We start from the raw sequence: 24,538 nt of genomic DNA on the forward strand, positions 1-24,538 counted from the left end.
AACACAGTTGTGTTTATTAGGTCTCTCCAGAGCCTTGAGAAAGCTGCTTTGTATTTATTAATGACTATGTAGAGCACTACTATTTTTCAATAGCATTTAAAAAATGAGTAAATTACTGAAGATGAAATATAAAAGAACTTTAAATTTCAAAGGCAAGCGTAAAAAAAAAACACCTCATAATGTGAGCATGGTGAGTTTTATTTTCAATTTAATATTAAGGAGTAGGTCAATTCTAGACGCTTGTTCTACTTTGGGCATTTTGGCGTACACATGATTTGAGGTAGAGAACTGAGGTACAGATACGGTGATTCATTAAAAGCTGGTTTAACAGGTTAAATTTCATTATCACACACACCTGCTAAGTAATGCACACCTGATTCAGCAAAAATCTACTCACAAGGTTAATTTGAAAAAAACTAAAAAGCAAGCAAACAAGAGAGGGAAAAACAAAACAAAACAAAATACAGGCATAATTCCACAAACTCCTGCAACTTGATATGTCAAACATAACTCCCAATAACCAATGTGAAATACCCTCAATTCATACATTCTTATTTTGTAAATAATTCCATGTTCTACATTAGATGAAGTCAGAACTGCCCAGGCTGGTACAGAATTCACTACTGAAGGAAGCCAGAGAGACCAAGCTTTCCTGTGATGAATCTCTCCTAACCAAACTTAAAGTGATGGGGAGCAATTATAGTGCTCATTTGCCCTCTTTTATATTCCTGGTCATTTATGAAATGAAGACACTGATCTGCAAAAATCACTTTGCATTCATGAAAAGAGCTCTGGGAGCTCCCCCTGAGGATCTGGCTATGAGGCAGAAACATACCTCAGTGCACTTCCTTTGTCTTGTGCTCCCCCTTTGATGTGCAAGTCACTGGTGGAGTAAGCTGTGATCGCTTTGATGTTGAACTTGGAGACTTTATTGTTACTAGCATGCCTACAAGGAGAGCTGTCAGTCACTTCTTACATCTGAACAACCATGTTTCTTTACAGCATCACTTTTACAAGCATCAATCCTTAAATACATGTTTTCACATTCCTGCTGATTACCACACTATCTTTGGTGGGGAAGGGCTGTGCTCAAATATAACTACAGCACCCACATTTTCTGTAAACACCCTGAGGCATCATCAGATGGCTGGTAACCAACCTTCTTCAACAAGAGAAGTTTGAGTGCAAAACATATTTCTAGCAAATGAAAACATTCTGAAAACACTTGAGCCATCTTAACAGTCAAAATGAGTAGTTTAGCCAATATTTCTCCTAAGCAGCCATTGAAATCACATAGAAACTTCCAAGCCACTTCAAAAGGGATTCAGAATGCAAGAGCAGCAGGGGACTTAGAAAGGCTGCCAAAACTTTGAGACATCTTAAGTCATCTTAAACAACTTTGTTTCTCTGCAGTGGTAGAAACAAAACACTTCTGTTACATGATTTTGCTTGGGTCAGAAACATTGCTTTTGAAATAGATTTCTACCAGCCCGACCAATTGTTTTGTTAAACAGTATCATTTTCAAAAGTCGCTTGCTATCATGGATGCAACTTAAGTTAGAGGCTGACATTTTTCATAATCTTCTGTCTAAGGCAATCATGTGGATGTGTATACAGTGTATAGATTTCTTAAATACACACAGAAAAATAGGCAATATGTTAATCTATAAAGACCTCTATTGGAAAAGATACAGCTCTAATTTCATTTGCCAGCTCCCATCAGATTTTCTTTCCAAATTATTTTATCACTTCTGGAACTGCTGAATATCATCAAACCCCACTGGGAAATTCCACACAAAAAAGAAATAAGGTGCTTACATCACACCATGCTGGTTTATAATGAACTGCTATCTTTTTGAATAAATGTTTCAATGAAACTCAAGTTTTAAGAGATACCAGGTCTCAAGTGAGGAAGTAAAATGCTATTTTTTCATGCTAGAGCTTAGTTCTGTTCTTTTCTTAAGATAAGCTTGCAACACAGGGGATACACTGTTCCTATTTGCTAATAAATTGCAAACAATAGATTAGGAGACACTCAATTTCTTTAGGTTTGGGGCCTTTAATATTTGGTAAGGAATAAAATTACTGTGGTGTGCAATGGTTAAGGCTATTACAGGCTCTCCATTTGTAAGCCATTCCCCATCTCCTTGGTTTTAACTCAACCATCAAAAATGGAAAAAGCTTTAGGCTAGAATTTGATAAATAAACTATGACTATAATTTACCAGAACTGAGTCTGGGCATATTTTATTAATATTTATGAAAGCTTTCGTGTTTTAAAATTTATTTAAATAGTCAGCATACAGTAATTACCTTTTTCTACCTTAAATTTTCACTTGCAAAAGGAACTGATTAGCTGATTGAAGTACCTATAGCAATTAGGGGTTGAGACAAAGAGTAAGGAAGCCAAGAGGCATTTGTTTGCTTCTTTTATATCTCAATCAAGGAACCAGCCCATTTTCTTGCTAACATTTTAACAGAATGGTGGAGCTGGAAGAGATCTCCATGACTATCACATCGAATACTACAGCTTTACAAAGGGGAACCTACTAAGCAATTAAGGTAACCTAACAATTATGGAACAACAGATCAGGATGAGAACCCATGTCTTCATCTTCTCCCACCCCACACAAGGAGATTTCTACTACTCGACACTGTTTTGCTACACGGGGGACCAGGTGACTCATGTACAAAATAAGCGTGTTGGACCTGAGAGGTTTCTCAACCAGAATCATCTGTGTAGCTTTAGGCATTACCAATACTCGAGCTCTACTGTGGACCAATCCATCAGGACATCCACTAATGGGGTCTGGGCTTCGGTATTTGTTTTAAAGCTCTCTACTGACAAGAGTGGGACTAAGAGATCAGATGACCTCTAAACTCCCTTCTAGATCTACTACAGGGTGTTCACCATTGGCTGGAAAAGAATTCTTTGATTTAGTTCTGTGATGTTCATCCATGAAGCCATAATGATTTCTAAGTCATCAACACTGTTTTTATCTTACCCTCACTGTTGTCACTGGATCTTGTTCATTTATATATTTCCTTAAATATTGCCTACCTCTTTCCACCACAATGTACACTCGCAAGGCCAGAGATGAAGGCTGCCATGATTGCTGCTGTCCTCATAGCCACCAGCATTGAAGTTATCATAATAACGGAACACTGGCACCGAAGTCCATGGCAGGAGCGGTTGGCATGCAGGGTTGAACCTAGCATGTGGTCCTTCACACGACCCAGTACAGTTCTGCTTCTATCTGTTTTACCACACTAGAATCCAAGCTGCATGATGGCAGGCCTATCTGCTTTGTTTGGATGCCCCCACCTCCAGAGCCTGGACATGGGCAGATACAAGCCAGGCACTCATGGCCTGAGAAGGATCATCTTGTTAGTAGGAAGCACCAAGGAGCCCCGAGGGCAAATGAAACCTGTACTTTGTTGCTTAAAAAAGTAACATAGAAAAGACATCACTGTTTCCTCTGGAGTTGGCCTTGAATCCTGCAGTAGAATCCATGGCCTACCCCCATTTAGTGGTCACAATATTGGCAAGACCCAGCCCTGGAGGCATTGAGGGCTAGAATGCATTGTGCTATGTCACACGGAGGCCAGACCTCCTGGTCAACAAGGCTTCATCCTGAGAGGAATATGGGGCCTGGAAGAAATCACAGGCACTTAACAACACCAAAACAGCTTTAGGGTCCTCCCCTGTTTGGGCCATTTGGGGTAAGAGATTTGGGGTAACAGTCTACTTCCTCCTACATTCTGATAGCAAGGCCAAAGTAATCAGAAAAACATTTCAAGTGTGAATAATATCCAAATAAAGGCAGAAATCACTCACATTGGACATCTCTTCCACTCTGAAAAGAGATTTCAGCAGATTAAAGGGAAGTATGTGTTTCCTCTAAAACCATTTACCTTTCTGAGTTTCACTTTCTTCCTTCTTAAGGGGAGAGGGTTAGACCAGAGAAGTGGTTTCCTCACAATCAAAAGAGGAGCTTTTGTAAATGCAGATCCTTGCCAGGTCCCAGACCAACTGGAAGCAGCACCTGTGTAGACTGAACACTTCCCCATCTACCCTGGAGAGCAGAGATATTTGGGAGCCACTGAAGGACCAGAGGACTCCACTGCCCGTTCCAACTTTACCAGCCTAGGACAGGGTTTCACAAAGCGAGGCATTAGGACTATCTACAAAAGACACCTGGGATCTTGTTTAAATCTGTGCCTTCCTTCACCTTGCCCTACGCTGACAGAATCAGACTCCCTCCAAGTGGGACCCAGGAATGTGTGTGTGAGAAAGAGAGAGAGAGAGAAAGAAATGAATGAACTGGGATTGAATCCACAGGTGCTCTACCACTGAGCTACAACCCCAGTCTTTTTTTAAAAAATTAATTTTGAGACAGGATCTTGCTAAGTCACCAAGGCTGCCCTTGAACTTGTAATTCTCTGCCTCAGTTTCCTATATAAGATTATAGGCATGCACTACCATGCCTGGTAGGAATCTGTCTTCCTAACACACTCTCTGGGGTTGTGGGTTATACTCCACAATTTCAAAAAACATGGTTTTAGGCAGGCATTTAGAGAAACTCATGGCTTATTTGGAAGAAATCATGTTCATATGAAAGTATAAGGGTTGACTTTATTAAATCATATTACCATTTCATTGGATTCTTTTGCATGCTGCAAAATCTTGATTGTTTTAAATGGCATTCAGTTCATAGGAACTGCAAATCCCTAAGCCCCTGGTCATCATGCAGCCTTCTCTAGTTAAGTATGAATTCCAATTTCTCAATGCATTTTTTAAAATGCTGATTCATGGTTGAAGACACTTGATTGGGAGAAATGTGTCTTAGCTCTATTTTAAAAGTATACAGGTGACACTGGAATTACCTAGCAGAGAATAGGCCCATAAGTATTTGCTGAGACAAGTTTATAAATGCTTACCCAGGGTTGTGAAGATCTGAAGTGAGATAAATAAAAAGAAGGAGGAAAAACACAACAAGTGAAAAATGAAAACAACATTCTGTGAAAAAGAATACTTCTCATGTGGTGCAAGAATCACACTTTTGGGTGGTGCAGTTTGAAAAAACGGTTCCCTTCAATAACTGATCTAAACTAAACCACAAGTCTTCACTTCTGAACCACTACTTCATTTCTATGATGAAAAGGCAAAATAGCAGGGTTTCTTTGCTTTTTTTTCCCCCCTCTTGTTTTTCATGAAAAGATTCAACTTCATCTTTCTAGTAGCAGTAAGTGAGCATGTCATCCTTCAACATCCTGGCAATCACTGTTCATTGCCATGACCTTGGTTAATCTAGCTTGGATCAGAGGATTTGCCATCATGAGCAATGCAAAATTTATGCAAACCTGCCTTCTTACACCTCTGTGGAGCACCAGAGATAAATGAGATTTAAGGAAATGGGAAGAGCAATATTTATTCCTCTGAGTCCTATATAAAAATAAAACTGTTTTATGATTGTTTCACATTTGACACAGGACTGAAATCCAAACTCACAACTCACTCCTATTTATCCTCAAAATTATGCCAATGAATTTAATGTTTCTACAGCATTTTAAAGCATAAATCCTATTATGCTCAAAAGGCCTACATGGCATTCACTGTATTTGATTTTGTAGAAAAATGGTATATACTAAAGTGTACTGAATAATCTAAGTTTTCAGAAACTAAGGGGTTGTTTCTGCATCTGTATTTAAAACAGTTTCACTGCCCAAAAGAGGTATAGTAGTTTACTTATGTCCAATTGTTTACCTTAAAAAAAAAGTTCTAGATTTAAGAAAGAAAAATGCTGGAATTCTCTGATGCAATGATTTATGACCTCATTTTGAATATATTTTAAAATATTCAAGTTAGGGGAAGAGAATTAGGTTGCAACTTTCAAACAGTACAAGGGTTACTACACAGGTCAGGACAGTGTTTACTCACAAAACAAGCTCACTTAAATTTAATACAGCAACAAACAATTTCATAAATCAGTTTTAACCTAGCTTAAGTTTTTAAAATAACTTTCCTTATTTCTTCCAAACTTTAAAAGGGTTTTTTAACTTTTTATCTCCTAATGGTGACATTTCTAATAACTGCAAAACAACAAATTAAACTTTTGTATGTGATGAAGAACGCCCTGAAACAACTGAGAAAATAATTTCAACCTTCGACCTTCTCCACTAGCCTGATGGGAAATTCACTGGCACCATCATGGCTTTTAGTCTTCAGTAAGCAAGTCACCACTAGAGGGCAGCCTTATCTCAGCTCTAACAATACCTTGCCCAAAATTTAAAAAAAAAAAAAAAAAAAAGCAAAAAACAAAAACACACAAATGCTTCTAATGTTCCTAAATTGCTTCTGCAATGTTTTTGATTCCCTGGATATTTAATAATAACATCAGTTGAACTAGAAGTATTCTTAAACAGTTCAAAATTCTACTTTCACAAATTACAATGATAGCACAAAGGCAGGTAGGTCATGAGACAAAAAAAAAAAAAAAAGTAGTTTTTTTTTTTTTAATTTATAAGTAATTTCTTCCTCTTTAATATGCGACGAGTTAAGTTCCAAGTGAATCACACCAAATCTGGTAGTTGTGTTCCATTTCCGACCTCAAAATCTCAAGTGGTGCTGGACAAACTCAAGTGTGTTTGAGGAAGAAACTAAGATTGTGGGAAAGCTGAACCATGAACTTTGAGAGAAACTGGACAAGGACAACAGATATTATGGGTAGAGGGCATGTGTGCGCACACATACAGGCACTATATGCTACTAGCCTTCAAATAGTCTTTCATTTGAAAGATGGATTAAATGTGTTCTGTACAGCCCCAAAAGAAAGGATCAGAATCAAGGGATTAAAAGAACAAAGAAGAGATTTATGTTTGATATAAGACGACTTTTTATTTTAAATTCAACAAGGAATAAGCTATCTCTAAAGATAGTGAGTTTCCCATCATCAGAGGCCTTCAAGCATAACCAATCATTTCCCAGGAATGTTGTGGAGAGGGCCCGAATGCCAACGGGACATTTATTTTGGTGACTTTTAAGGTTTACCCCTGAGTCTCCATGAAATAATGCTTATTTGCTTTTAGACGAATACACTTCAATCCAACAGTCAGAAATGTAAGTGCCTATCAAGTGGGAAGTGAGCTTTTGCAGATCTACTTGGAAACTTTTACACTTCAGGTGATTTTCTAAAAGACAACAAATTTCTCAAAAATATGTCTATAATCATACCCCTTGGCTGTCATGGATACAAACATGATAGCACTCATAAGCAAAGGATTCATGAGCTTTCTATTACATAAAGGCATATTAAAATCAGAAGATGTATTTGTGAGTGTTTCCTTTGCCTAAAGATAAATGGAACATATAGATAAATCTTTAGTTCAATTGCATCATAATGGTAATGGGTTATAAAGGTTAACTGAACTTCACAGTATTCTGTATTCTTTAGGAAAGTAATGCTTACATTACAGCCAGATCCTTTTATAACAATCAGACTTAGTAAAAATCATGGATGAAGAGAGCTAATGATAAGCAAATAAGAATAACCCCATTTGTACCAAATTGATTTTATTAAAGAGTAATTTAAAGATATTAGGCTCAGCAAAGTATTACATAATTGAATCTATTTTTTCCCATATAAATGCCAGAGTTATAATTTCCACTAACTAGAGACAAAGTTATATCCAGGACATTTTCACAGCTTCCTCTGGGGGAGGCATGAAGATAGTGGAAATGAGAGTTCTGGTCCTTGCTTCCCCAGGCATTAAATGGAAGACCGTGGCTATAGGATATAACCCACGTGAGCCTCAGTTTCTTCAACTCAAGAACATGAAATTACTAGTGACTTTCCAGGGAGGACTAAATGAGATAGAAGTGTGTAAATCATAAAGCACAAACTAAATACAGATTAACATCATCACCCTATTTGTGAAATGCCTAGTAAACTTCAGAGGCAAGAAAATCAAAAGCAAAAAATGAAATCACTGTCAAACCTTGGGAATAAATTTAACATTGCGTTATAGCCACAGGAGCAAAGATTTTCAAGTTTTATTAACTCCTATTAAGATGATGAGGGCTAACAGGTTTTACTTAAAAAAGAAAATCCAGAAACAAAAGATATCAGGTACTTTCTTGCATTTTGCCCATTGGCTAACATATGCTATTATTCAGATCTCATCTCTGGACCTACCACTTTGACAATTTACAGAAAAAGCACTTTTTATTTTGTCACACACAATACTGACAGATAGAAAAACCTGACAATGAATCTCTCAGTCCATGAGTGGAAAGGCCAGGGTAGAAGAGAGGTGTTCTCAGAGGAGTGGCTAGCTTAGGGACAAAGATGTTATAAATCATTTTATAGAGTCAATGTGTGGACTATAAATATCCAATATTAATTCAGAACTGATTCATCACTGATGGATGTCTCCAAAAATTTTTTTTAAAGTAGAGAAACAAAATTGGCAAAGCTGCTGACTCCATGTGTCTAATTTTTTAAATTATCAAATATAAATTATATAAAGTAGCCTTGATTTCAACTAATAAGGTGTGAATATTTTAAATGCATGAATGTATTTCTATTTCAAGATATTTTTAGAAGATTTCTTTCAAACATGGGGTTTTACAGATCGTTGAAATTATTTAAGAAAATTTGAAGAAAACTGAACTCCATATTTACTTTTGCAGATCTATCTATCCATCCACTAACTTTTTCTTCTAGTAAAATGCTATTTATAAATATTATCTTCTTAGATTCCCCAGAGCAAATTACAGAGTGGTCGGGTGCTATTGTAGGTGCTTTGCAATTATTTATTTGCTGATCTCACCCATTTTTACTGTGATTCACTTGACTAGGAGGGGAAGATGGGAGAATACGCAGTTTAGAGAACTATGTCTACTAGGTATTAAAAATCAAGACTTGAATCACATAGTATATATTTATTTTCAAAAGAATGATTTTTATTTATAAATTATAATAAACCTGGGCAGCACTAAGAAATTATATGGTTCTCTTTACAGGTTGACAGCAAAGTGATTTACTTGAGCATGCTGTTGCTGTGCATTTCAAGTGATATGATTGAAATACATAAAGCCAAGGGGCTATGCCTCATGGGCTAACCAGGTTTCCCCTCTACTCATGCACAAATGCATTCATACTTTTTCCTATTTAAAAGAACGGACCCCTTCTTGACAAATAAGCACTTAGCTCAGTACTGGTGGCCATTTGGGTTTTCTCTTTTTCAGATCCAGTCATCACCCTCTCCCAATTCCACCCGTTGCAGGTTCCATAAATGGGACATAAATCTCAGAGGATACCACAGAAAGGGTGCTTAAAATGAGACCAGGGATTGACTCCAAATTTTGCACAGTAAAAAGAAAGGCAAATTCTTCAAAACCATAAAATCATATGTACTAAAATTAGACATAAAACTAATCACCAAAATGTAGAGTATTTTCAAAGTGGTAAGGTGTCTTGCATTCAAACATGAATCAGGCTGGAGGAAGAACCTATTATGGGACAGAAATTCCCCTTCGGCCTCCCTCCACTTTTATAACTCCATTTGCATGAACACAGGCTGAGCGCTCATACGAAGCAAAGGGACATATACTCCACTGAGACAGATGGAGCTCCACATTTCTTTCCAGCGCTCGGCCGCTGGGTGACATTTGGCCAATGCACTTTTATGATGAGCAGAACAAGTGCTCCCCTGATTATAAATGTTATCACTGCCTCTTTCCGTTTGCCCAGGATGCAATCCAAATGGTAGTGGAATTTTGTTGTTAATTAAACAAAAACAAAACTGAAGGATGAGATGAGAGTTGCTCAAATGAAGATTTATTACTTCTAAGCATGAAACCACTTTAAGCCTAAACTTATTTGACAACTAACGCAGAGGAAGGATTTTCTTCTTTAGTGAGTTCAAAAGGCCTGATTTAAAAACATCAGTAAATCAGCCAACAAAGAGAATGCTTCTCTTTTATGGTTGCTTGTTCTCTCCTCCCTTGTCCACATGCATCCTCATACCCAAAAGCTATATTGTCAAGAAAGTGTTTCTGTTTTGCATGAAAAATCTAATTATATAAACTCTTACATATGGAACCAATTTAACTATTAAAACTGAGAGGCAGCAGGGAAGTATTTAATATGATTCTGGGCCAGGTTTTTTTTTTTTTTTTTTTCCCCCTTTAAATCTGATATGGAAACATTTACAGCATCCCTCATTTTCCCACAGACTTTCTCTTCAGTTAAAATTTGCACCAAAGCAAGATAATTCCACTAAAACACAGGATGTTATGATATTGGGGATGAAATATTCTAATTGTTCAGATACTGCATGCTGTATCTGGCACCCGAGCTTATAGAAAAATTTCATTGCCAGTACTTTGAAGCTACTTTTCTCAAAGCACAATGCTATGAATCTGTTATTTTATGGCAGCCAGAGGTCACTCCAAGACAAAAGTGTGAATGAGAGCTTTTGGGGAGGGGGAATGTGTAAGATTCTTGTGATTCTACTAGTAAGGGATATTTTGTAGAACTTCACTTTGTACTAGAACTATGAAAACAAAAGCCCATGTACAACGTAACAGCTACATTAAATTATGAGAACATACTTTCCTTATTGTTTGGGGGTTACTGTTCATTGGGGGAAAAATCAATTTAAAACGTCTCAGCCTCTCATTGTTTTTGCAATCAACACAAATTATACTATATAAAATAAGGAATGGCATTGACACCTCACAATTAACAAAATCTCTTTTATAAGTTAAAGGGAAATAGGAGAAAATGTTTTCACAAAGGCTATTTGAGTAATTTTACAATTACAGGATTAATGAAATGCAGGAACATCATGAAAGTTTTTTTACGGGGGAGGGGGACAGAGACAATAGATGTCTTTTACATAAGAACTCGATAAGAACTCTTAATATTTTTTCTTCCCAAATGATTTTACATGTTTAAGAGCGTGTATCACGGGAAGGTTTCCTCTCTTTCACTGTATCAGTTGCATATTCTGAGAATGATTAAATCCCATTCCCCCCACAAGCGGCAGGGGAATAGACAGAAAATTTGCTTTGGGGCACATCGTACAGAAAGATTTCATCTCAAACAGCTCATCTTAGCGCCCAGTACGTTTCGACCTGTTAATAATTAATAAAAGAGATGCCACCCAATCTCTAGTGAGGAAAGGCAAAGCTCGGTGATCCGAAAGTAAACCCAGTTTAGATACCGAACTTGTGTCCTTCGTCCTGAATTGCAACAAAATCCCAACCTAGCAAACATTTAACGCGCTTCGGGCGCCCGCACAGCTGGGCAGAACCCACAACACAGACTGGGTCTGCACCATTGCTGGACGTTCGGGAGCCCTGTCTATCGTCAACAGATGGGGCTTAAATCCCCAAGCCCGGCGGTTGGGCCTAGAAGCTGCTCTGGCAGATTATCCACTGCCCGGAACCAGCAGACGCAGGAGCGGGCTGAATTTTTCCGGGGCTGTTTGCAACAGTCTAAGAGGGTGTCTCGGTTTCTCAGGGCAGCACAGACGACTTCCTGCACACCTCCAAACTTTGTCTTTCCTATCAGAAACTTCCCTGACTTGCTTGTCATGGCTCCTTTCCTCTTTACCTGAGAACACCTGGAACCGGTCTTCCCTCCAACCATTTCCCCCTGCCATCCGGCTACCAGCCGGGCTAAAGAGTCCTGGTTAGGGCGTAAGGCCGAGCGCGCAGGATTGGCCGCGATTAACCCGCGCACGTCTGCCCTCACAGTGGTCTAATCTCCGTCTCTGCTCGTAAATCCTGTGGGCTGGTAAGTTGCCTTCCCACATGCATTTACAAACCTAAGTATCAAGCTGGGATGCGCTTCGGCTGGGGCGACCGCCGAGAGCGTCTTGGCTAGCTCAAGGCGCGGGTCTAGCTTGGGCCGCGCGCTTTCGGAAGTGGCCACGGCGGGACGCAGCACTGACCCGCCGCACTTCCCCGGCGAGCGGCCGCTCTGGCGCTCCGAGCCGCTGGACCGCCAAGGAGCAAGGGCCCAAGGCCTGGGTCGCTAAACAGACCCGAGGGTGACACCGCGACCATTCGCACGCACTGCCCGGCCTGGCCACGGCGCTTTCCCCACATAGGCCGGAGCTGTCCGGGGTGCGGGCTCTGGGAATCGGCCGCGGTCGTCCCCAGCTGCCCAGACCCTTTCCTCCCTTCGCGAAGCGCGACGACTCCTGGCAAACTTTCTTTTGGGAGCCCCGCCGGGTGCCAGGCGGACCCAGGCGACTGACAAAAGCAGGCGAGAACGGAAAGGGGGGGGGGGGGGTCCAGCCCGTGCGCCTTTGCCCCTAACTGGAGGCAGGCCGATCCCGCTGCCGGGCTCAGGTGGCGCCGCTGCGTTGGCCCAGAAGGCCCTGGCGGGGCTCCTGCGCCCAGCCCCGGGCAGTACGTGCGCTCGGGCAGGCGCGCCCACCCCTCCCCCTGCGCGCCCTCCTCCCCGCCCCCCCCCCCGGAGCAGCCAGCCCACCCGGCCCCGGCGGGGCGCCCGGGCTCACCTTTCATCGCTGCGATCACAAAATACATCATTTAAGCCGCGGTGCGGAGAGCGCAGGGAGAGCGGATTGTCCGACCCCGGAGCCCCCTCTGCCGCCGCCGCGCCGCAGCCGCCCGAGCCACAGCAGCAGCTGCCGCAGCTGCCCGCCCGCCGAGAGCCATCCCGAGCCATAAGAGGCTCCATGTGACCGGCTGACATCACGGCCGCCGCTCTGTTTACACCGCGCCCCTCCGCTTCCTCCCGGGGCGGGAGGCGGGAGGCGGGAGGCAGGCGCGCCCCAGCGCCGCGCCCCGCCCCGCCCCCGCGGGCAGGTGAGCTGCGGCGGCTTGGCTGGCCCACCCCGGCTCTGCGCGGCCTTCGGGTGCTCAAGCCCCCAGCCTAATCTTTGCCTGTTAGGTAACCTGCGGCCGCCCGGGCGCTTTCAGTGCTTAGCGCCTAGAGGAACGCGCGTCTGGCCACTTTCTCCCCCAACTCCGTGGGGCTATAGACGCACAACCCGACGCCACTCTCTTCCCTTCCCTGAGCCCTAGCCGGTGATAAATATTCCAGACTCGGGGAAGAAAAGAGGTGTATGGTCTGGGGGGCTGCAGTTCCCCTTATTTTTGCAAAGTACCCCAGTTCTGTTCAAAAGGTACCCCTCCACTACGCAGGTGGAAAACGCAGCCACTGGGGACCGATTAGAGGAGAGGAGAGTGAGCTCCTCGTAAGTCTTTCAGGAAAAGCCTTGCCTGGACGGGGGACCTCCACCCTCCCAACCCTTGGTAAACCTCGTCACACCAACATCTAGGGTCCTGGTTTTCCTCCACCCTCCGTCCCGCGTTCAGGACCACCAATACCTGGAAGAAGAGCAGAAAATTGTATGTGAATGACCTAAATGAGCTCCAGTTGCCGGTTGATTTGAGCCACTAAATTCTCAGGCTTGTCATATCCAGCACTCTCCAGGGAAGCCATCTACAAGTGGAAAGGGCTCTAGTTTTCATCCCTAAAGATGAGACATTGTATTTTGGACAGGAAAAAAAAAGTTTCTAAAGGTCAACTTTGTGAATTTTAACTTGTAAGAATTTCCTCCAAACTTTGAATGAAGCTTAGTCCTTTTTGCTAGGCTTATGGAAACATAAATTATGACATTATTATTATACAGATGAATCTCTTTACCATGAATTTCAGATGCTACTTAACCTAGAATCTGCATTATTTAAAACTTTGGCAAGTGTGTCTACAGTATTGAACGTAACAGGAAAAAAGTCTCAACATTAGAGTTTACTGTACTTCTGTTCTTTCAAAAAATTTCATTCCTGCTTTTTTTTTTTTGTTGGTTTGTCCATTTACAACTTGAAATATTAGATGACTATTGCTATTTTTAAATATTAGATGATCATATTTTTTTCAGTATAACTGAATTGCCCTTGCCAGAGTGGGCCACAATTTAAAACGCATGCAGATAATCAGCACTGTAGAAAACAAATATTCACACACTCCCCACCCTCAACCCATTTTCAAGACAAAATAAGCAAAATTAAGTTTTCCAAGCATTTACATAGTGCTCTGATTTAGAAAGCCAGGAAAGTCCATTGTCTTTCAATCTGACTGTGGCTTTATAAAAAATAAAAGTTTGATCTCAGATAAATCCATCTCAGTACATTTTCCCCTTCAGAATACGTTCCAAATAAAACCACAAAAATAAGAAATTATGAAAAGTGTGAAGCCAAGACCTACCCATGTTAACTCAGCTGTCCAGCCATAGCGAAGTGGACAAGAGTTTCAAATGAATTAACCATACCCACTGTAATGTTTACAATTATGAAATTGAATCACACCATGTTCCCATGATGCAACTATGTCTCCTAGTGAGGCAACCCCCCTGTTACATGGACACCATCATTCAAATTTGGTTCTTGATTTTCTCTGCACTAACAACTAAAAGAAGAATAAGAGCAAGCTATCCTGTTGGTAGGTCCTGGATACAATTTCCTTTCTCTTATATTGTTAAAGGATGAAAAAACATCGGAGATTGCATGTTCCTAGTTATATTCTTCCATACTTGATATAAATGAATTCGGATATACAACTCTGAGAATTTACATTGTTTCTTTAAAATAGTATCCTGCTTTAGAAAATAATGCTTTGAAAATAACCAAATCCATTAGCTCTAGCCTGGCTGTCAGACATCTGACTCCAAGGTAAATAGTCTTACATCACTAGTAATCAGTATTTATTTCCAGACCATTTCAAATGAAATCGGTAATGGGGAGTGACATGTAATGTGACATATGCTCCTGCAATTACAAGTAGTAGAATTATTTTTCCTATAGAAATGTCCCCAATAGAAATGTAATCTCATAATACTTATTTGAAATATTTACACATTTATTCAACAAAGACATTTCCAGGATAATGTAATACTGACCTTGCCCTTTTAGAAATGTATTTCATTCTCATCCTACAACTAATGAGTAACAGAATTTCAGATATTAAGTCCTAACCTTCCTGTGTGACTAGATGCTATTTGTAATTCATGCCTCTATTAAATGTCTTCAGCTTTTAACCCAGGGTATATTACTGTTCTTTATATTAACACATGCTCTCATGAAACTTTAAAGTAAAAATAAGAGGCTTTTTTTTTTAAAAAAAAAAACTTCAAATATAAATTTCCTTTGAAATTATAAGTTTCCAGCCAAACAAATCAGCTAGGAATGAAAGGATCCATATCTACTTTCAATAACACTAAATTAGAGCCATAAATGATACATTTCAGTAAACCCGTACTCACTATATATTAAAATACAATAATATGAATTATGACACAATATTAAGTAAGACAAGTATGTAGGAATAACGACTGGATTTTAGTAAAGGCTTTAAGTACTACTATGGGGGAAAACAATGCTAAGCAGTATATTCTTTCCATCTTTTTCTTTTTACCAAGTGTACTGAAAAAGGAAAACAAATAGTATTGCTCACATGATAACGAAACAGGATGGGAATTCTTTACCATGAATGGGGGTGTGTTATATATTAATTCCCATCTCAAATGTTTTGGTTGGCTTTTTCTCAGGAAGAGAAGGCACACAGGATACTTATAAACACATGTAATTTTCATAAGTCCCCCAGAGATGGTGGCAGCCCCACATGGTGTCCCTGTGTGCTGGATTTCATACTAGATCTGGCACTTAGCAAGGACATAGAGAATACTTCTGATGTCAGCCTGTTCCAAAATGCCTATTGGGGTGGGGCAGAAATCTGGTGCACTTTTGCAGGTGTCTAGACTGTAGTATCAAGTATCATTAGTAAATTGGTGCTAATCTTCCCACTTTCAGAAGAAATAATACTTGACTTTATGGTAATATATTTGGTTTTTCACCACAAAGGGTCTGATCTCATAATATACCCCTCTGAATTACACATACAATGCTACTGGGGAAAAACGTCTTTATCCCAAGTCTACAAGTAGCTCCTAGGATGAAGATGGTTTTAAAGTTTTAAATGCACGTGAAAGGAAGCATTTTGGTTCTGTCTCATCCAAGCCCTGTGTCTCTCTCTCCAGTGTGTGGCAGCTTGCTAATTCAATTAATTTCTTTCTAACTGAACAAGAAAGGGATCAGTGGAAGGTTAATGTGGTCCTAGGCAACTTGATTCAGCTGAATCCTTGGCCATCCCGCATTGTGATCTTTAGGAGTTGAACCATTCTGTCCAAAATAGAGGCAGGGGATGATGTTTCTTATAGACCGAATGGGTTCATATCCAAGCATTCTAGCAAAATTATTCAGGAGACTACACAGAAAGCACAAACTTAACTACATTGATCATAGTTTTGCTTAGTTTTGAGTCCAGAAGCAGCCAGTGTCCAGTAAGAAAGGGAAACTTCTTATTTATGAGTGTTAAGGGGGAGGGGATAATCCTATGAATATAGATTGTCTTTTTCATGATTTTAAAATAGATATAGATGTAGATTTAAATTTGTATGCATGTATGCATATGCATAGTCCATGAAATATGTTGAAATAAACTATTTTGGTAGCCAGACATTTTTGATTTATACATACTTACTCACGTGCACATATTTCTCATAAGCAACCAGCAACCGCACTATAAGAGTGCCTACTATGTATCTGCACTGTGTTGGAGAGTCAAGCAAGAACTAGACTGTAGTTTTCTTGAGACGCTCACTATCCAATTGATCTTTGCTCTCAAATCCCAATAGAAGTCAATTCCCAGAGTAAGTGAACACTCCTAAAGGAGCACAGTGTTGTGTTGCCCATTGGAAAAATGTTTGCACAAGCATATTGCCATTCAATTGATAGATCGATGCAAATAATTAGTGTGGCTATTAATGTAATGGAATGTTAGAGGTGAAAGATTTGGCAGGAGGGAGACTGTGGTGCAGGGATTCTGGGATGTCTGAAACCAAGTATTTCATTCACCTATTAGGAAATTCAGAGAAGTGGTGTATATTTTGTAACCATCTCAATGAGGAAAAGGGTAGAGTTCACAAGGCATACAGAGCTAAGCAAGCTCCACAGAATAGGTAGGTAGCAGGTGCCTCACTCCACACACACCTGCCAAAGCAGCAAACAAAGAGATGTGAACCAGAGGCAAGAGCACCCTCCATTCTGTCACGTTCCTGTGGCGTATGTGAGAGATGGCAGTGGAACAGGAAGCAATAGATATTTTTAAATTAAGGGAATACAGGAAATACATATGCACTCAGAACCTGGAATCCTGGCTCTAGCTTCATTCTCATCCTTAGCTTTCTATTTTGCCTTGAGCAGTCATTTCACATCTCAGGAGACCAGGCCCCTCACCTGTAGAATGAGGGCATGAGAACAGGCTTCAAAGGGCTCTTGTACCCAGACAACCCACATCTGCTTTCAAAAACACTGTCATTCCTTTCTCTCTGCTGCGCCATCTCTATTCACTTCTCCAAGGAGTCTTCTTTATTTTATTGAACTTTATGCTATAGCAGAATGAGTTTTGGTTGGACAAAGTCGGGCTCAAGACCAGCCTTCATCCCACTCACTGGCTGAGCGAACTTAAGCAAACCTTTGTTTCATCACATGTGAAATAAGGAGAGGAGAGTGTTGGAGGGCCACTAGGTGGATTAAATTAGACAATATACAGAAAGCACAGAGCCATTTCTCTTAGTAGGACTTACAACAGGAACTGCTTCTACCAACCCCAAACCACCCCTACATTGTTATACACACAGAGTCTGTGCCAGGCATGAAATACTGACCCTTAATAAAGATTTGTTGGAATGACTATCAGTATGCAATTTTGCTAAGCTTTCTATGATTTGCAAACTGTAGTGTGTGTGTAGAACAAATATTTATTAAACACCTGCTCAGTATTGGAGATCCAAAGAGGAAAAGGATTAAGTTACCTGTAGGCCCAAGAGGACTTGTGACCTGGCAGGTTCTTTTTACCTCTCTTCCTATAAGAGAGCAAGCTCTTATTCAATAAGCAATGACTAAACATCTTCTGTGTGCATGACACTGTGCTAGGACAGAGAGAAGGAAGAAAAAAATCAAGACATTTGTCTGTCCTTCAAGGAGCTTACAATCTAGCAGGAAAATGAATGCAATGCTTATAACATACGACAGAATGTGAGGCATATATTCTAAGTGTTCCAGAAATAAAGTGCTACATAATAAGAATAAGCTAGGTTACTCTGTGCAGGGTTAATCTTAAGCTTTATGAGAAGGATTTCATGGAGGAGGTAGCACCTGGGATAGATCTTAAAGGCCAAATCAAATCTAGGTGAGTAAAAACAGGAGTGAAGTGAATTTTGGAAGGAGCACAGAACACAGGTAAAAGAAAGAGACAAAAATGTCATTCTTCATTTAAGGAAACTAGTAGTGAGGAGGTTCACAGTATCATAAAATATAACACCAAGAGGGGAGAAAGCCTTAAATGTGGGTTGTAGTCTTTTCTCCTGCCTTCCCTCATAGTGCCCAGTACAGAGAACCTCAAACTATACACATTCAGAGAAGGACTTTTGAAAAAAATATAACTGAGAGCAGAAAAAGGGAATTGTGCTCGAGAAAATAAATCTCTTTGCAGCTTGCCTATTTCATAGTCTATTGTAAGGATTAATAGTTGGTTTGATAGTCATAAAGTTAAATTACACTTAATAAAACACATAGAGCAAAAGAGTTCCACATCACAGCACACTGAGGAAGAATAAAACTGGAAACGGGTGTTATTTCATCAGAGCGAAAAGCTAAGCAGAGCATTTTAGGATGAACAAGATAAATTGAATGTTATTTGATTTTGTATCTCATCCATTTCAGTTCTGAAAATTATCTGAGACAGTTCTATTAATATAGATGCTTCGTATATAGGCCATATTTTATTTTTTAAAGAACTATCTTAAAATATATTTTCAAATAATGGAGAAAAGATAAGCAGTTACAGATGGTTTTCCCTATTTTTGTCATGCATGATCAAGACTGCAGAGTAATGTGGGCTTCGCTGGGAAATCCAAGTCTCGCAGCTAGGAGCATTCCAGGAGCAAATGCTGGCATTATTTCGCTTTCACAGAGAAAATATGTTCCTGTTCAGTCAAGCAGAGTAATCAATTATTCTGCATTATGAAATACTCATTTTATAACTATTGACATTTCAGACAGTTGTGCCACATGTCAATAGTGGTTTTGATGCTCATATTCAAGCTGCAGCTTATAGGATGGGATTCATCTGGGCTGACAGCATCTGATCAGAAGTCTTTTCTCTTCTCTCAGAAGTCCATCTATTATTTATGTCCAGTCCTGCATAGTGCGAGTGTGTTTTGAGCACTGAAACAAGAATAGACTTGACTATGTATTTTCCCTTTAATAAAAATGTTAAAGTCCTCTAAATATGTTAGATTCACATTAAAAAATAATCACCACTCTTTTAAATGAAAAACTATTCCCACATTCTGTGGGATGAAGGTAAATTAAGCACTCTATTCTGAAACTCCATCATTCACATTTGATTTGTAGTATCTAGTTAAACCTTATGTCCCCCCAGGTAATTTTCTGAAATCAAAATAGTTTTCCAATCATTATTCAATACTGTTGCTACTCCCTCTCCTACTGGTTAACCATCTCTTGGGACTCGCTTCATGGCACACATTTATTTCATGTTCTTTTAAAGATTTCATTCATCCAACAATATTCTCCTATGTTATAGATGAGGTAAAGAGGGCACAGAGAAATTAAGGGACTTGTCTAAAATCATAAGATTAGCAACTGGTGGAATCCTAAGAAAAACCTGATTCTGGGGTACACATTCCACCATTATGCTATGACTTTCAAAAATTTTTATACTTTTTCTTTGAATTCAGCACTAACCAGTATTTTTTAAATGGCAAGTTAACTTCTTCAGGAATAAAAAAAATACCACTCTAATAACATCTAGGCATCTGTGCAAGAAATTCTTTTATCACTAGCTTCTATAATTGAGCAGGGTTAGCATGTGTCATTATGAATTATTGCACAATTTAGTAAATTATTTAATTACTACTAATGAAGAAACATACTGTACATGGTTGTAATTATCCTGTTTGAAAACAATGTTGCCATTTGTACATTTAAGAAACACTTGCTACATATTAAATTAACTCTTGAGAGGAGTATTTTTGTATGTTGGAATAATTAAACTACTCTAAATATTGATAATGGAATGTTAGATAGGATTGCAAGGAAACTAAAATATATGAAAGCTAATACTGGCATTTCTAAAAGGTTCCAAGTAAAAGATCAAATATGTTGAAAAAATAAAACACAGAATTTCATAATTTATGTTATTCTACAGAAAAAGCACAAGATAAAGATCTTCACTGGTTTTCATGATTGGCAATTGTATCTTGCTGCTCTTTTCATAAATCATTTTTGTAACATATGCCACATAAGATAGCATCTCATTTACCTTCTTTAATCACCTAACAAATGGCTATGATAGCACAATAATCTTAGATAGAGCCATTTAATTTTTAGTGCACTTTATGTAGCTTGCTGTATACATTTATTAAGTGACTGTAGTGATGTATGCACAGTTTTTTTATTTGTACAAAAACACAGTACATGCATACCCTTAAGATGTTTGGGCAACATGCTTAACTAAAATATAATTTTTACTTTTTTATTTTTTACTTTTTTGGTACTGGGGATTGAACCCAGGAGTACTCTACCACTGAGCTATTTTATTTCCAGTTTCAAGACAGAGTATCACTAAGTTGCTTAGGGCCTTGCTAAGTTGCTGAGGCTGGCTAAAATAATTTTCAGAATGTCATGATACAAGTAAGATGCTCATTATTGAGAAACTATTGATATGCATTATTGAATATATTGTAAAGACATATGTATAATAAAAGTCTTGGAAAGCTCAACTCACCCATTAATCCAAAGATTAGGTACAAGTTCTAAGATGAAACTGACTTTCATAAACTAGAATGTAACAATGATTTGATTTATAACATCTTTACTCCTTAAAATATAGTAACATGGCAAAGCCATTATAAATAAGGAAGAATAAAAATGGTAACTATAAGAGTTGGAAGATACCAAAAAATATCATGTGGCAGGTCTCCCCACTACCGAGGGCATGAGCAGCTAAACCATCCATGTCTGACTGTTGCCTATCATTAAATAATCATATAAGAGCAAGATAAGTGATATTATCATATTTGCTCTGTTGTCTTGTTTTCTCTATTATCCCAAGGTCAAGCTGCCATTTAACTGGATAATTCAAATCAAATAAAATTTTGTCCTCTTATGAATAATGCATGTATTAAAATTATAGTTCCCAGATTTCAGCACTTGTCAAAAAACCAGAAAGAAACTATTTCCTGTCACCATGTTAGATTTAAGCATCACAAAACAAGAGGAAAGAAAACATGCTTTATATGTTCAGAGTTAACACTGCTCAATTCATCATGTAATATAAATGACTAGATAGTGTTTATTTTACTCTAACAGTAGTAGCTTTTCAACTAGAACTACAGTAAAGCACATAGGGTACTGTTTTAATGTCTGTTTCTGATGTTACTGTGGCAAACTAGAAAAATTGTATTTTTTAAAAAATATTTTTATTAGTTGTTGATGGACCTTCATTTTATTTACTTATTTATATGTGGTGCTGAGAATCGAACCCAGTGCCTCACACATGCTAGGCAAGTGCTCTACCATTGAGCTACAACCCCAGTTCCAGAAAAATTGTATTTGATTCATCCTTCAGATCTCCATTTTTCATCTTATTAAAATATAATTTACATGTGGTAAAACTATTTTTAGTGTAAAGTTATTTGTTTTGAAAAAAAGCATTTAATTGTTTAACTATTAACACAAGACACCTCTTCCCCAGTATTCCTCTGTAGCCAACTTATCCCTCTATTCCAAACCTTGGCAACCAGAAATCTCTTTTCTATCCCTATAATAGTACCTTTAAAGAATAGTATTTCCATAGAATACCACATTATGGAGTCTTTGACTTTTTGTTTGTTTAGTTGCTTTTTAGTTCTTAGCACAATGCATTTGGGATTCGTCCCACATTGATAAATATGTCAATATTGATATACTTCTGTTTCTCAGTTTGCTTGTTCATACCCCAACTGAAGAACAGTTGAGTTGTTTTCATTTTTTTGAAAGTTACAAATAAAGCTTCTATGAACATTCATGTACACCTTGCTATGTGAATATGGTTTTATTTTACATGAGTAAAAGCCTAGGAGTGAGATTATTAGATCAAATAGGATGGATGTGTAAATTTAATAAGAAATGGCAAATGCTTTCTAGAGTGACTGTGCTATTTTGCATTTCTATCAGCAATATATGGGAGTTCCAGTTGCTCGACAACCTCCCCAGCACTTCAGCTGTCAGGCATTTATTTATCCATTGTTGGTTCTGGATACCTGCTATTGTTTAGTTCAATAAAGTCAGGAACACTGAGTTAGTGAATGTGGAATCATTGCTCCCGAGGAGATGCAGGTCTCTGCTAGTGTGTGCTCAGAGCGATTTTGTCAACTGACTGATACATAACCTTGTTTTATGTGTGGTTCTGGTTAAAGACACCTTATTTAACATATTTTGTGAACACTGCACTCACAACCAACAGCATTATGCTTCCTGAACTCATGGCTGGAGGATGCTTAGCTATCCCACTGTTTTCTCCAGGAGGCGCATCACAGCCTTCTGGGCTTAGAAATGCTACAAAGCTCTTCAGCCAGCGCTGTGCTTGGGAGTCATTTTAAACAGTGAGATCATCAGCAAAAAGCACAAAAATTAGAAAAATGTGGCATTAAATAGACTTTGAAAAGACATCTGTTTATAATAAGGCAGGTGAATGAGGAAGACAGAACGTTGTTTTGAAGACTTGGGCCACGATGTTCTGCACCTGCACCTGCCTGCCTCAACTGCAAAGTCTGTACTGAGTCTGGGGTGAAATAAATTTTAGTGAGTATGAAAATTCATAAATGCAGAATTCGCCAATAATGAGAGTTAGACGATACCTGTCCATTTATTTTCACAGTCCTACAACCTCAGTTTAAATGGCACTGACATAAGGGGGTCTCTGCCAAACCCCAAACCTCCATCAGAGGGACTTTGGGCTCCTGTTAGCATCTCGTTCCTTCCTTTTGAAAACCTGATTCTTCACCTTGTTTTTGACAATCATTTGCTATCTTTTCTGTCTTCTTCACTAGACTCTTAACTCTAGGGTCAGGAAACACCTTATCTATTTTGTTCAACTATTTTTTATGCTAAAGCTTATCATAGTGCCCAGAACACACAGATATTAGGTAAATATTTGTTGAACACATGAATACTTCATTGAAAGCAGAATGTGTGGTAGAATTGAAAAATCTGGTTTCCCATCCCAATTCTCATACTTATGGACTGTGTGTGATTGGTGACATATTCCATAAATTTCAGTTTGTTAACTTATAAATTTTCAAAAATAGCATCTAAATATGTTTTAAGACCTTAAAAATCAGGCAATATGCTGGGTGAGTGGTGCACCCCTGTATTCCCAGTGACTCAGGAGGCTGAGGCAGGAGGATGGCAAGTTCAAAGCCAGCCTCAACAACTTAACAAGACCCTGTCTCAAAATGAAAAAAATAAAAAGGTCTGGGTATATAGCTCAGTGGTAAAGAGCCCCTGAGTTCAATCCCCAGTACAAAGAAAAAAAAAAAAAAAAACAGGCAATAAACATGGAAACCATTAGTATCTTGGGCCCTGTTGACTATTAATAATCATTGCATTGGAATGGTTTATGAACTAGAACTAGATTTTGTAACTATATGAGCAACATAAAATACATTAAACAGTGTGAACAGTGAATCAATTTAGTCATCAAATAATACCAACTTTCCTGTATTTGATGTTATGTATTCAGAGCACCCAAATAATTAAGAGAATTTTTCACTTGCGATGTGAATGTTTTTGTTACTCGGTCAACTTAGCTACACTCTTCAGGATCAGAATGTGTCATCTTAAAAACCAAGAGTTTATCAATTCTATCTCAAAGACATTTGCTGAATTTTTAAAAGTGATTCTTCATTAATAGAGTTTATACTCTCTGAAAACAAGATATTTTTACTTTTTCAAACACTCCTAAAAACAAATAAATTTAATTAATAATCATATTAGGATTCTGCCTGAAATGTTTTCTTGCAAAGATTTATTGTATTCCTTATGATTTCAAGGCAATAAAAAATTAATAATTTCTACAAGATTATGTCATGTATGACCAAGGTTAACAAAATAATCTAAATGCTGAAATGCAGTGGGGAAAAAAGCTTCATAAACAATGCAATGGTTACTTCACTCTCAAAATTTACACCAATGATTATCTTACAAAATTACAATGATTAGATATGATTAAGTGACACTATTTAAGATTATTGGTCTTTCATAGATGCAAAATATGATGAATCACTGACAAAGCAAGCTAATGCAGGGAGGGAGAGATGTCAAGTTTGTATATTCTGATTACCAAGCAGAACAGATCAGTGAAACTATAGAA

The 24,538-nt window shown here is 38.7% G+C and overlaps 1 protein-coding gene across 3 annotated transcripts in view; it reads right to left on the bottom strand.

Annotated features, from left to right (window-relative positions):
• Positions 1-24,538, bottom strand: part of RORA (RAR related orphan receptor A) — a 675,763-nt gene that overhangs the window by 77,390 nt on the left and 573,835 nt on the right. Inside the window, exon 1 of one of the 3 annotated variants that reach the window (XM_079129339.1) lies at positions 14,252-14,272. The exons of 1 other annotated variant lie outside the window; for it this stretch is intronic. In XM_079129339.1, the coding sequence (XP_078985465.1) occupies positions 14,252-14,255 (4 nt within the window). In that variant the 5' untranslated portion in view covers positions 14,256-14,272. Of the gene's footprint in view, positions 1-12,536; positions 12,698-14,251; positions 14,273-24,538 lie in introns of those variants that run through there. One more of the 3 variants, XM_079129338.1, reaches the window with a different exon arrangement.

Source organism: Sciurus vulgaris, assembly GCF_902686455.1.
Source record: "Sciurus vulgaris genome assembly, chromosome: 2".
Taxonomy (NCBI): Eukaryota; Metazoa; Chordata; class Mammalia; order Rodentia; family Sciuridae; genus Sciurus; species Sciurus vulgaris.